The sequence below is a fragment of the Eulemur rufifrons genome, chromosome 17, assembly GCF_041146395.1.
Source record: "Eulemur rufifrons isolate Redbay chromosome 17, OSU_ERuf_1, whole genome shotgun sequence".
NCBI classification, from domain to species: Eukaryota; Metazoa; Chordata; class Mammalia; order Primates; family Lemuridae; genus Eulemur; species Eulemur rufifrons.
In genome coordinates, this window is record NC_090999.1 from 25,721,907 (window position 1) to 25,736,047 (window position 14,141).

General features: G+C 45.1%; 1 protein-coding gene across 4 annotated transcripts in view; it reads left to right on the forward strand.

Annotated features, from left to right (window-relative positions):
- Nucleotides 1-14,141, forward strand: part of EGFLAM (EGF like, fibronectin type III and laminin G domains) — a 168,185-nt gene that overhangs the window by 127,864 nt on the left and 26,180 nt on the right. For all 4 annotated transcript variants that reach the window (XM_069491908.1, XM_069491909.1, XM_069491910.1 and 1 more), the window contains 4 exons: nucleotides 2,264-2,453; nucleotides 5,739-5,864; nucleotides 7,074-7,317; nucleotides 10,865-10,976. In XM_069491908.1, coding sequence (XP_069348009.1) covers nucleotides 2,264-2,453; nucleotides 5,739-5,864; nucleotides 7,074-7,317; nucleotides 10,865-10,976 — 672 coding nt within the window. The remainder of the gene's footprint in view (nucleotides 1-2,263; nucleotides 2,454-5,738; nucleotides 5,865-7,073; nucleotides 7,318-10,864; nucleotides 10,977-14,141) is intronic.

Genomic DNA, 14,141 nt, shown 5'->3' on the forward strand with positions numbered 1-14,141 from the left:
CAACACATATGAAAACGTCTAATAGTTTGAAGCAAGGACATACAATAAATGTTACCAAGCAGGGCCTCGTAGTAACAACAACAAGCTAAAGAAATTAGAGGCTGGGTTAATAGAGTCATAGCATTTACAAAAAGGAGCTGATAATCTTATTGTATTCTGATGACTGTGTCACAGCTTCCAGTGACTCTACTGGTGACTCTAATCCTCTGAGATGATTACATTCAGATCTGTGATCACACATTCTAAGAAGGCTACAGACAAACTGGAGCATGTTCAACAGGTTGATTGAAGGAGCGAGGTTTAGTTTGGAGAAGAGAAGATGAAGGCATGAATGGTGGCTTCTCATCATAGAGTCAAAGGGAGAGTCTTGGGGAAGAAGGATTCATTCTGTGGACCTCCAAGGCTGAAGCTGAATTGGGAGAACCTCAGGGAGACCAATTTTAGCTTCACCTAATCGTACAAAGGGACAGAGGTGCAACAAACTATCTCAGGAGATGGTTCTTTGTCCCTGGGGAGTGTTTAAAAGGTAACTTCTCTAAACTTTTTGATAGGAATGTATAAGGAATCCAACAGCCAATGGAAGCTTAGATTATAAGAGTTTTTATATATTTTTCTAATCCCAATACTCTATGATTTTAATGAATAAAATAATTAATTGCAAGAAGGATATAACTTTATGGATACTCAGGGCAAAGTGTGCCTCTGTACTCCTTGCTAAGCAAGTTGGATAAGCAGGACTACAGATGTGGAATGTTTAACAAACTGTCTTGGGAGATACGATTTTATCTTAAGTGGAGTTTCCTAGAAACGGACCTGAGATGAGGAGTCCTGTGCAAGAGATGTCTGAAGGAAGTGCTCCCAGGGGAAACTGCCGAGAGGAAGGAGAAGATGGACAAGGAAGAAGAGGAAATCAAGAGTGAAATCTCAGGCAGAGTTTCTCAGGGTATGGCTTCCGCCTGATCCCACAGGGAAGCTCTGGAGTATAAATTATACCTCAGAGGTTATCCCAAACTGTTAAGGGCTGTCCTGGGGGAATGCAAATTCCAGGACACTTTCATTTCTCTACATAGGCAGGCAAAGCAGCCTCCAGGGAACAGAAGGCAACTCTCATCAGAGAAAAGTAAAAGCCAGGTTTGAAGACTGTTGCCTGGGATGTTGTAAAGGGTACCTCAAAGGAGCCACCCACTCCCAGGAAGTGTCTGTAAGGGCCCCTGCTATGGTCCTGGATCAGAGAACAGAACTGGAAGGATGAGGATGGGATCAAGAAGAAGTGAATTCTGAGGCTTTTGATGAAATAAGCCAAGAGGGGATTTAACTCATCTAATGAAAGTAGCCTCCTCAGTGGCTGGAAAACAACCGATCCTTAAAAGCCACTGCAAGCTCTATAAAGCTGCCCAGCTTGTGTTTAGTCTACTATTTACAATGATTCTTATCTATTCATTAGTAAAGATAAAACGGTGATTAGATTTTTCACTTTTGGTAACAGTAGTTTAAAGGATGAAGAAGACATCACAGTGGCTGACACTGGACATTTCTAAGATCTGGCAGTGCGCCTTTTTCAACACCCTTTAATCCGAATGAATGAGACATTTCTGTAACAGAAAAAGAAGGAGCAAAGGTGCCTTCATTTTGTTCCACCTAATGTTCAGCTCTGAATTTCGTAACCTCAAAACCTGCAATCCAGATTGTGGTTTGGTCTAAGAGTAGAAATTTCCCTGCCTGGCTGTAGTAACACTTAAAAAAGAAAAAGTCCTATCCACAAGCAACATAATCTGTTTGGCAATGTCTCTCCACAGTGTTTCTTGTAGGATACAGTAAGAAGGTCACCAGGCTAGTGGAAGGGTAAACGTTAGCCCACGTCCACACAACACTAGCATTATCACCTTCTGAGGCACAGAATAGCCCTATGACCCGGCCAAAGTACACAGTCAATTGGTGTCAGGACTGGAAAGAGAAAGTTTTTTTTGGACTCCCGGCGTGGTTCACTGCCTGTTGGGTTGGGCTTGGCTCTGACTTCCCTTCCCTTCCCATCTCAGCATTCCAAAATAATCCCTTCTGGAAGCACAGCCCTCTGAGAAGCTCACTGGGTTCCCTATGGTAACCACGGGTTTAATTTTCCAGGAGGCCAATGTCTTAAAGATAAATACAGATGGAGAAAACTCTGACGTAAGGCTGTAAGCTACATCTTAACTATGTCCCTCATCCAAATCTGTTGTGGCTTTTGATTTTGTTTACTGAGAGAGAGTGTTCATTTTTCTTAAAGGGCCAATACAGTAAAATTACCTTCCGGACACCCCTCTATCTTGGTGGGGCTCCCAGCGCTTACTGGTTGGTCAGAGCAACAGGGACAAACCGAGGCTTTCAAGGCTGTGTGCAGTTGCTCGCTGTTAATGGGAAGAGAATCGACATGAGGCCCTGGCCACTGGGAAAAGCACTCAGTGGAGCTGATGTGGGTAAGTGGCCGCCCAGTGGGTTGGGGTGCTCTCGTGGGATTGCCTTTCTATCTGGGGCCAGGGAGGTGAGCAGCAACATCAGCTGCAATCCAGGGAAGCTGGTTAGTGCAGCACTTCAGGAGGGAGGTGGGCCCAAGGGGTGAGGTGGGTGCTCTGCAAACACATTGACCCCGAGTCTGAACACCAAGATATGGTAACAATGTGGTGCACCAAACCCTTGGTTGGGTACTGCTGCCATCTTGGACATCTTCATGAAGCATGGCATGGCCTCATTTGACAAAGCAACAAGCAATCCAACCCTTTCACCTTACCTCATCCAGTCCAGTGGAAAAGCCAACACAATAATGTAAGGAGAGATACATATATTCACTGCTTTGAAGAGAACTGGTCAAATTCTAATTCTTGACCACTCAGCCAAACATTTTCTCATATGTCTTCTCATTTATTCTTCACACTAACTCTAGGAGGTAGAAATTATTATTATATTCATTTTATAGATGAAGAAACTGGGGCTTGTAGAAATTAAATAACTTATTCAAATTAGCAGGCAGAGCTAGGATTGTTTTTAAAGCAATGTGGGAAAGTTAATATGAAGCAAGAGTAGGCATTCAAAGGTGGAGAAGAGAGGCAAGGGCATTCCAGGCAGAGGAAAGGGCTTATCCAAATGGGAATAGGAGGGGAGATGGGCGCCATGACCTAGTATGTGTTTGAAAAGATCCTCTGGCTGTAGACAGCTTGTTGAAGGGGCACTTGGGTGTACATGTAACCAGCAGAGAATCTGTTACATAGTCCAGATGACACATGTTGGTGTACTGGTGCAGGTGGGAGAGAGAGAGATTGATTTGACAGATCATTAGAGGGAGAAACAGGCTTGGTTATGGATTGGGGGCTCGGGGAGGGAGGTTGCACATTGTCGGTGGTCTCCGTAATCAACTCCACCCACTGATGTCCCACCTTCTCTTCCCTCCCTGGGAGTCTTGTGTCTCTTCTGTCCTCACTTCATTATCTAGCGTAAAACTGCACAACAGTTGCTTATAGCGGCTGCAGTGAGAGCTGCCTTCTGTATTGATGATGAGGTTTCTGCAGCTCTGTACATGTGTGGCCTTGCACCTCCTGCCTGTCACTCTCAGAATTGAAAGTGTTCCTCCTCTCTGTAACAAACCTGGCCATCTCCATCTGCTCTCACCTTTCCTGGCTTCCCTGGGATCTGGCTGCCAGGATTCTCTCTCCTCAACAGCCCAGGGTTCTTAACCTTTCCTGTGTGGCGGCCCCTGCTTTGGCAGCCTGGTGAAGCCTGTGGACCTCTTCTCAGAGTGATGTTTCTAAATGCAGAAAAATAGTATACATAATATTATCAGGGGAACGATTATAATGAAATACAGCTATAAATTATTTTCTAAGTGTTGCTATTACAATTATATACGTGCTTCTTTATAAAGCATTATGGAATGGGATTATTTAATGGTGGGTGAAATAATTACCATGATTTCAGAGTAGCAATGAGTATAAATGATAGTTTGAGATATCTGCAATAAGTGAAATGTGACAACAACTGTGAGCTCTATTGGTCACAAGACGCAAGCACTGCTCACACTAGAAGTATATTGCCTGTATTACTAGTTGAGGGAAATGCATACTCAATTCCAGTCAAAGATTAGGGAAAACAGAGACGTAATGTTTTTCCCATCTAGGCTCGCAGACCCCTGCTGTAGCTTATCTGCATGTGCTTAGGACTTCTCCAGCTCAAACAAGTGCCATGCTGGGCACACGCCTGGTCCCCCTCTGGTTGGGGAAGCCTGGGAACCTCTGTCCTTCCTTTCAAGGGCTGATGCCAGCAAGCGAGCTCCTCCTCTGCCTCTCAGAAGCCAGTTCCTGCCCACAGCCACCCTCGCTTCTGCCCTGTTACCACCGTTCTTCCGTCTTCCAAGCTCCAAACCTCGAGAGCATGCTGGAGTCTTCTTCCACCTTCAGCCTCCAGACTGATCTCTCATTTCTTCTTTCCCTGAGTCTCTTTGATACTTCCCAATCCCTCCATTTCCTTTGCTGTCACCCTGTTGGGTCCCGCTTTACCTTCCCAAAAGATTTCTCTTCTCTCTCCCGCCCCCAGCGCTCCTCAATCTGTCTGGCAGGCCATGGCCAAGTAACGTTGCTGCAACCCTGCTTTCATCTGGTCAGCTCTGGCTGGCGTCCATGACCTCCACCCACCCCACTCCCACCTCTTAAAAAATAGTTACAACGCAGAAGATTTGTAAAGTAATTTCTTCCATGTGTATCTAAAATAACCCAAGGACCCCACTTCCTGTGGAACCAGCCCTGCTCTGAGAAAAAATCGCAGCCCACAGAAATTGGCGGGGCTCAGGGACCTGTGAGAGTTTGGCTCTCTGAGATCAAAGTCATTGTCTCTGTGGAGCCTGGGAATGCTGGGGGCGATGTTCTCTGGGCTGTGGCTGAGGAGAGACCTAAACTGCCAGCGGCCGCCAGCTGGGGTGGCAGGCCAGCTGCAAGGGCTTTAATCAAATTCTGTGAGCAGCCCCTGAAGTCAGTCTCCTCTCCTGGGTCCACACTGGGTGCCTGGTCCCTCCGCCTCCTCCTAGTTAGACTGGCCCAATTCAAAGAACACAGATGACTGATGAGGGAAGAATGAGAGACTCCCCCTGCTGAGGTGACACACTCTGGCCAAGGAGGGCTCTTCCTCTCACAGGGGGTGGGCTTCCAGCTGGTGCAGGTGCATGATTCTAGAACCCACATGCTGGGTACTGGAGAGCCCTCTCTCCTCACTCCCTGTCCTGGACAGAGAAGTCGACAGTTCAGGAGAATTAATAAGCTTAGACATGGCTGCTTAACTCCTTCGGTGCTTACCTTGCTTGTCTCAACTTTGAACCAACAAGCCAGCAGCACTTAAGCTAATTGGGGTCACACAAATTCGAATGCTTTTAACATAAACACACTGTTGACACTGGAGGGATTGAGATACACTCTTGTGGGAGCAACAGAGAGAGGTGAATTAAAGCAGAAGCAACTCAGTCGTCCCCATCGGTGGTCATAAAATTGCCCTGCAATTTATTGTGTCCATCGTGTTTTTAAAAGTCTCTGTGGCTCTTCATAAAGAACACGCCCAAATCCACTTATCCTGAAAGCTGGCTTGCAGTTGCACAGAGATGCAAACCAACAGGAGTGGGAACCAAACAGTTTATCCACGCCAGCGAGCTGCTGGCGTGGTCAGCTTCGTCGTGCCGGACTGGCACTGGCAGAGGGTCAGCTTTGTGACTGCGGCTCTGTGTCTAGGGGAATGCAGCAGCGGGATCTGCGACGAGGCCTCGTGCATCAATGGCGGCACCTGCACAGCCATCAAAGCCGACTCCTACATCTGCCTCTGCCCCCTCGGGTTTAAAGGCCGACACTGTGAAGAGGGTGAGAAAGAAGCACGTTGACGGCAGCTTCTGTCTGCGCGTTAATTCTTGTGGATGTAATTTCTCATGAAATGTACCTCGCACAAAGCCCCAGACATTCTTATGGGATCCACGTTGCTTTGTTGGGAGGGATGAGGGGAAGCTTTTCTTTACCAGGTTGGAGTGTATCTGAGTGCCAGAGTTTTGAACAAACCCAAGATATGTTCATTTTAAGTTGCTAGGCATGAGTGGGCTCCTCTTGGCCTTCAAATAACTTAAAAAGTCTATATTTGTGTGGTTCATATCAGACTGAATTTAAAGCATTTAAAGTGTATGCTCATGCCTTTTAGAATACCTGACAGTTTCAGAGAAAAGATTGGGAAGATATACCCAGAAACATTAGCAGTGAGATGGGACAAAAGGGACCTTGCTTTTACTTCTTCGTACTGTTCTACTGAATTATTTCACCACGCAATACTGCATATATATTGAGTATGCAAAAATATATATATGTATGCACACACATATTTCTATATATTAATATATGTAAACACACATGAACATACAAATATACATAGGTTCACATAAACACATGTAAATAATAATGAGAAAATTTTAAAGATTTTGGAAAATCATACAGGCTTGAGCATGCTTTAATTTTTCTCGAATTCCAAAATTAAAAACAAAAGAAAACAAAACTGGCGCTAAGATCACAAAGCCCCAGATTGTCAAATTTCTCCAAGAGTAGTTCAAATTTGGACCCAAGATACCATACTGGGGAAAAATTTTTATGATATTATAATCTCAAATCTCATGTCACCACAAGAGGGCATTTGAGTCAAGGTAAGCCCAGGCTGTTGCGTACCATCTCACAGTTTCATAGCCTGACATAAGAAAGGCGAGTTCTTGCTCATATCACAAATCACTGCAGGACAATGGTGGGCGACAGGGGGAGTGTTCTGCTCCAGCTCTTCTAGGCCCTTAGAATTCTCCAACGATTCCTGCATCCAGCCAGCCAGCGAGAGAAGAGAGAGAGGATGGAGGGAACTTTTAGAGGCTAGACTTAGGGTGCTGCATAATATACTTCCACCAACATTCTATTAGCCTACCTGCAGGGCAGCTGGGAAATGTTGTTTAGGTCTGTGCCCAGGGAGAGAAGAACACAGCTGTGGGTGCACATCTAGCCAGATTCTGCACAGAGGGATTTCTAACACCGCGCTTGTTTCTTCAGCTTTCACCTTGACCATTCCTCAGTTCAGAGCGTCTCTGAGATCATACGCGGCGACGCCCTGGCCACTGGAGCCCCAGCACTACCTTTCCTTCATGGAGTTCGAGATCACGTTTCGGCCAGACGCGGGGGACGGTGTCCTCCTGTACAGCTATGACACGGGCAGCAAAGACTTCCTGTCCATCAACATGGCAGGGGGCCACGTGGAATTCCGCTTTGACTGTGGCTCGGGGACAGGTGTTCTCAGGTGAGGGCTGAAACCTTCCGGAACCCCCTCTGCCCAAAAAGCTAAACAGTAACCACTAGAGGAAAAAACCCAATTTGTATCCAACAGTTTACGCCCTTTCTGTCTTCCCTGTGCAGCTATCTTCTGACACTTTTCCTATGTGGTTCAGATGGCGGCTTCCTATAGGCAGTGCTGTCCTGCCCACCAGGTTTCCTTTTCTCAAATAACTACTCCATACTTCGAAGTGTAGAAAATGGACTTGCTTCAGGTAGCGGTGAACTGCCTCCATTTCCAGCTGAGGTCGTGCAGTGCCATCCGCAGAAACTTGATGGACTGTAACAAATCAGTGTCCTACACAGAGAATCACGTGGCAGGCGCCCACCAACTGCATGTCAACTAGTAACAAAGTTAACAAATGTTTAATGAACAAAATGTCCTTGGTAACCTCGCTTGAAATTTTAACCTTCCTCTTGAACTATTTCTTTAACGGAAACTGCCAGTGAATCATCAGCAACACAAAGACCCAGTCCCTAACCAGCATGCTCAAGAAAGATGTGTGATGAGTGGTCTCCATAGCGTGGCAGTAAACGGTGCTTCTACAGTACTTGTTGCTATTTGCAGAATTGGTCCGAGTAGTCAAAACTTTCCTACTGTTACTTAGTTTGTATCATTAAATTACTTAGCAGATCAGTTATTTCCGTACAATGAGGCAGTGTCTTTTTGAATCCCTTGGAGCCCATGGTTGGAAGATGCAGATGTTTTTCTTATTTCTTTATGTCTCCATCTTCTTACTGTGTTCTTTCCATGGTAGTTTTAACCTTCAACCCGGAGAGCCACTAATCAAATGCAGACATCTTTCTTGTTCCTACATTTGTCTAATTCTTCTCTTTTGAAACTCACTAGCATGTTTTGTTCCATCGTGCCCTGCAACAAGATGTCAGTGAGTCTGTTGTTTTAAAGGAAACTGCAGGCTGTATTCGATCAGCATTCATATTGGTAGACTGTCAGTTTTCGAAGAATATGTGGGTGAGATGTTACAACCATGCGTTGTCCTTCTGCTGATCGTTTATCATGGCTGATGGGAAATACTCACTGCATTAGGTTTCAACACTTCTTAAAAAGGACAGTTTGTTTTTGTTTTGTCCTTGTGGCTAAATTCCTACACATCACTGACACCTCCCCACTTGGGGAATGGACAAACATTTTTGTACTTCTGGTGATACAAAAACATCCTATATTTCAAGACAACTTTGGTGGGTATTTAATTGGTTAAATTTACATATGATTATGCAAAACAGCCTAAGCAGTTCACTTAGAACTATATGTCAAGCTAAAAAGGGAAGACACCTTGAATATCACCTTGCACTTTTATATGGCTTCTTCTCAGATAAGGAATGACCAAAAAGAGCCAGGAGAGGGTCAGGGCTCCACAGCCCTCCTCCTGGACAGATTGTCCCCTCTACCCTGTCCCTCTGCAGTGGCAGCTCCAGCTGTGGTGTCACAGGCACATGGGACTCTTAGAAGTCCAGCATTTCTCTCTGTCATAACTCTGTAGCTATTTTTGACAAAAGGTGTTTTTAATTTTTTTAAAACATGTTATTATTTCCCTGCCTGTAAGGAAAGGCAATGGGAAAAAGAGTTCTTGAGTATTAGGTGATGAAAATTTGGCAAGAGCTTCCAAGGGACACACTACATCTTCCCCTTGTCCCATCCCATCCCCAGCATAACCTGCCAACAGTGGTCACTATCAGTGTTTCAGATGCCCCTTTGGAAGCTGTTTATTTTGGAAACCATTTCAAAGACTTCCTGCTACATTAGGAAAATTCAGTGAAAGCCTGTACTACAGGAAGTTGTAGAATTGGTCAAATCATTTTAACTTTAGGAAAAGGGTAAGGCAATCAAATTTATTGTGAACTTGATTCAAGAATCAAGACAATTGGAATGAGCTTTTGATGGCTGCGATCAATACACCTGCTCTGAGGAAGGCAGCGCATTGATAGCAAATGACCTCTGCAGGACAGGAACACAAAATGGCCCTGTTAGTTATTATGGAGATAGACCACTTACAAAAGGGCCGCTTGTTTCTTTATTGCATATTGATTTAGCCAAGGTGATTAAATTCTAATTGCTAAGAACAAATCACAAAAGCATTTGCCAGAGCTAAAAAAAATCAAGTGGAGGGGTGGTGACCTTTCATAATTGTGCCCATTGGTATTCCTCATGGTTTTCTAAAGATGATCCAATACTGAAAAATAATTGGGAAGTTCAGTGAGGGCCAGGAACTAGACATTGTTAGAAATACAAATGCAATAATGATACTCTTTCTGCACAGCTCACTATAAAACATAATGTGTAAAACTCCTATAAATATCATTTAAACTTCAAGCACTTTAAGCTTGATTTAGTAATTGAATTTTTAAAGTAATTCTAATTCTTTTTACAATATCTGAAAATATGAAATCTGTCCCCCCCACATTTTATTATGAAAAATTCCAAATATATAGAGAAGTTGAAAGAATTATATAGTAAGCATCCTTATATACCCACCACTGAGAGTCTAGAATTAATGTTTGGCTCTATTTGCTTCACCACATATGTAGCTATTATTATATCCATCCATCCATCCTTCTTATTTTTTTATACATTTCAAAGGATGTTGCAGACATCAGTACACCAAGAAATTTGTTTTTTACACCATCACTTACATGATCTTTCTCTTCTTCAAAGTTTGTGCACAAGTATATTTTACTTTTGTGTCACTCCTCGTCTAGAAAACCAGACTCACTGTACCCACATCTCAGGCTTGTTGTAAAGAGTAAACAAAACCATAAATGTAATGCTCCTACTAGGAGGGGGTCCAGTAAATGATAGCTAGCACTGCCATTGTACTAAGCAGGATCTATTGTGTTCTTTTTACTGAATGGATTGAGGTGCCTAAGGTTAGTATTATTAATAGTTTTCTCATAGCTAGGTTGATGAAAATTGTTCATAACATGCCAACCCATGTTTCCTTCTATATTAGTCAGAATTCTCCAGAGAAACAGAACCAATAGGCTATATATAGATATGTAGAAAGGGATCTATCAGAGGGATTAGCTCACATGGTTATGGAGGCTGAGAAGTCCCAGGAAAACTAGTGGTATAGTTCCTGTCCTAGCCCTGTCCAAAGATTGAAAGCCAGGGGGGCCAGTGGTGTAAGTCCCCATCCTAGCCCAAGCACCTAAGTGCCAGGAAGCTGATGGTGTGAGTCCTGGGTCCAAGTCTGAAGACCCAAGAACCAGGAGTGCCAATGTCCAAGGGCAGGAGAAGATGGATGTCCCAGCTGAAGAAGAGAGAGTAAATCCACCCTTCCTCCTCCTTTTTGTTCAATTCAGACCCTCAGCAGGTAGGCTGATGCTCCACATTGGTGAGGACCCTCTTCTATACTCAGTTCATGGATTCCAATGCTAATCTCTTCCAGAAACGCCCTCACAGACACACCCAGAAATAACGTTTTACCAGCTGTCTGGACATCCTTTATCCCGGTCAAGTTGACACATAAAATTAATATCACATCTGCCTTCAACAGGAGTGAAGAGCCCCTCACCCTGGGCAGCTGGCACGAGCTGCACGTATCCCGCACAGCGAAGAATGGAATCTTACAGGTGGATAAGCAGAAGGTCGTGGAGGGAATGGCAGAGGTAAGAACACACCTTTTCTCCTGACGGTTGGTGTGAACCGGATTACTGCTTTCTGCCTGTCTCCGTAGAAATGTGGCACAGTGTAGCGTTTAAGCACATGGGCGTCAGGGCCTGGGTTGAAATCCCAGCTCCCCACTGGGCAAATTACTTAACTTTTCTATTCGTCAGCTGTAAATGGGATAATACTAGAACTGGCCTCATAGAGTGGTTGTGAGGAGTCAGTCAGTTAATAATAGTTCACACTTAAAAAATTACCTTTCGCCCCTTCACCTTCCACCTCCACCTTTGCTGTTACCAGCAGTGCAAAGTAGTAGATAAAAACACAGAGTCAGGGCCAGTGGTGCAGGGCGGAGAGGTCTGACAAGAATAGACTGTAAAACTGGACTCCCAGGGTTCAGAATCCAGCTCCATTACTTACTAGTGGTGTGAGCTCATACTGGTTACTTGACCTCTCGGGTTATTGTTTTCTCATCTCACCATTATCTTCACATCAGTGGGAATAATAGTGGTGACAACAGTGCCTACTTCACAGAGTTGTGAGCATTAGATGAATTACATCCATAAAACAAAACAGTACCTGCTGCACAGGTCAGCACCAAATAGCTTTACTTATTATTAGTTAGTAGTGTGCTGTCATGGCCTCAGGAGGATAGAATTTCTACTCAAGTTTATAACTTTCCTCCATAATTTTATTTCCAAGGTCATGGGCAAAGAAAAACAACATTTTTAAGAGAAGATAAGGGAGATTTGCCTTAAACTGTAGCCTGCTAGGATTCTGCACACACACGAAATTTAGATTTCCTAAAACAGAGGGGACTTTAGATTTGCCAGTGTCTTAGTTCCCACCAGTCTTCATTCTGTGCAAAGCAAGATTTAAAGAGGACATTGACGAATTTGGGTATACTAATAAGCAAATGGATTAATAGAAAAAAGAAAAGGAAGGAAAGAGGTATTTGATTGACGAGAGAAGATAAATGCTCCATGTATATCTGTGGAAAGAAGGAAGGAAGAAGAATGAAGGGAAATGGATTTTAAAGGGAGAACAGGAGTCACTTCTGGTCCAATCCAGAACATTCTAACAGCTGACTTTTGTCCAAGACAGAATTAGAAGCTCACCTATATAGACCTGGCTGTATGTTGGCTTATAATAAATTCAGTGATATCTCTTTACGCTTCAGTTACAAACATCTGTGAAACAGGAACAAAAGCTTGAGATTGGAATGTTTGTAAATAGTGAGGCGAAGGTCTTTGGTTATAAATAATAAGATTCTTCAGGACATGTTATTTACCATTAGGATCTAAGAGACAACACTAAGGTAGAAGCCGCACCTCAGAGCTTCTATTACTATATGTCAGTGAATGAGAATAAAATCCACACAGTAGAGCTTGCACCCCCCATTTCTGGTGTGTGCATTGGAGGGACGTTCTGCTGCGGCCTCTCTGAGCCGAGAATGGGAAGGCCCGCTGCTCGATCTCAGGGAGTCGAAACTTAATCAAGAGTGTCCCCACAAGGAACCCTGCTCCCCAGCTGTCCACACCGTGTTCAGAGCGCAGCTGATGGGGCAGCAGTCTTAAGCGTAGAGACAGATGGGGGCGGGGGCGCACTTCGCAGGGCTAACCCAGCACCTAGCACCCGAGAGCCTGTGTCCAGACTGACGCCGACCCCCAGGCTGCTCAGCCGACAGTGCTGAGAGATACCAAGTGCCCGGGGTTGAGTCCAGCCCTGCAAGACTCCAAGAAGGGCCGTGCTTCTGAGGCCTTCAGAAAACGCCAGCCTGGAGGTTTGCTCAGCTTCTCCAACTGCCTCCAGCCAAGCGGAGTGGCAGATCCAGACACGCAGCCCCTCACTTCAGAGCTCCTCGCTTGGGTGGGGTCTGTCTGCTTCTCCCCCGCGGTCCCACACTGGGGTCGCAGCTGCAGCCCTGCCTCTGTCAGCAGGACGATTCTGAGGGACAGCCCAGAGGAACCCACCAGGCCTCACGAAGCCCTGCCCTGTTTGCTGACACAACTATGACTCAAAGTTTTTTCAAAACAGCTGCTGCTCTGAAACCTCCTTGACCCTGCACCCTTCCACCTTTCCTCTTATTTTAACTTTTGCTAAGAGCAAAGACAAGGGAGAGATGCCTGTGGGTCTGTGGTGACAGTTCCTGCCTGGTGCAGTGTCCTGCTGGGCCACAATTCCAGAAAGCCCTTATGCTTCTTTGGTGACCTGCCAGTTCAGTAAGAACCCCCGAAGCTGCCCGAAGGTGACTGACAAGTCCATTCAGTCTGTTAATCTGATGGAGACTTCCTGGGGTCCTTGGCTGGCCGCAGCCACTGTGAGCACCCCCTCAGATAAACAGAGTGTCCCCTCTGTGATCTCCTGTCCCCTCTCCTCTACGCGGCCCGACCCACAACCATTCTCCTCCCTCTGGCCAACGAGCTTCCTAAAACACAGATCTCTCTCTCTCCTGCTTAAATCTCATTGCTTTTTAGGTGAAGTTCAAACCCCTAACGTGGCATAGAAGGCCCTGCATGGTTTGGTCCCTGCTCACCTCTGCCTTATATTAATACTTCATTCCCTGTAAGCCACACCTTCTTCTAGTTTCTACAGTTCTGACTCTTCCTTGGTCATCTGGGCCACCTCCCTATGTCTAGGGTAGGGAATGAGACCCCCAGGTGCACCCATAGCCCCTGCACAGTCCCATCAGTGCTAACCCCACCTGCCCTCTCACTTGTCTGAATTCCCCTACTAACGTAAACCCCTGGAGAGGGACTGGCGCTTTCTTGTTTGCTGTTGTTTGTCCAGCACTTAACACAATGCCTGGGACATGTAGGTGCCTAATAATATTTGTTAAATAAGTAATTGAATGCTGCTACTATTTGTATTTCTTTTGCCGTAAGTCAAAAGAAACACTAACTTGCATTACCTAAAGTGTGTCCATCACCAGAGATCTCAGATTTAAGAGTTTGTTTCTCACTCATGATACATATCTACCAATGACTGCAGCTTTAATCTGAGACCCAGGCTGAAGGAACAGAGGGAGGGGAGAAAAGGGCCTGGTGACCCACTCCCTGGCTCTGAAAGCCTCTGCTCAGAAGTGATTCTTTTCTGCTCATGTTTTATTGGCTAAAACAAGTTACGGGACCTCATCTGAGCTGCCAGGTTGGAGGTAATCTTCCTGC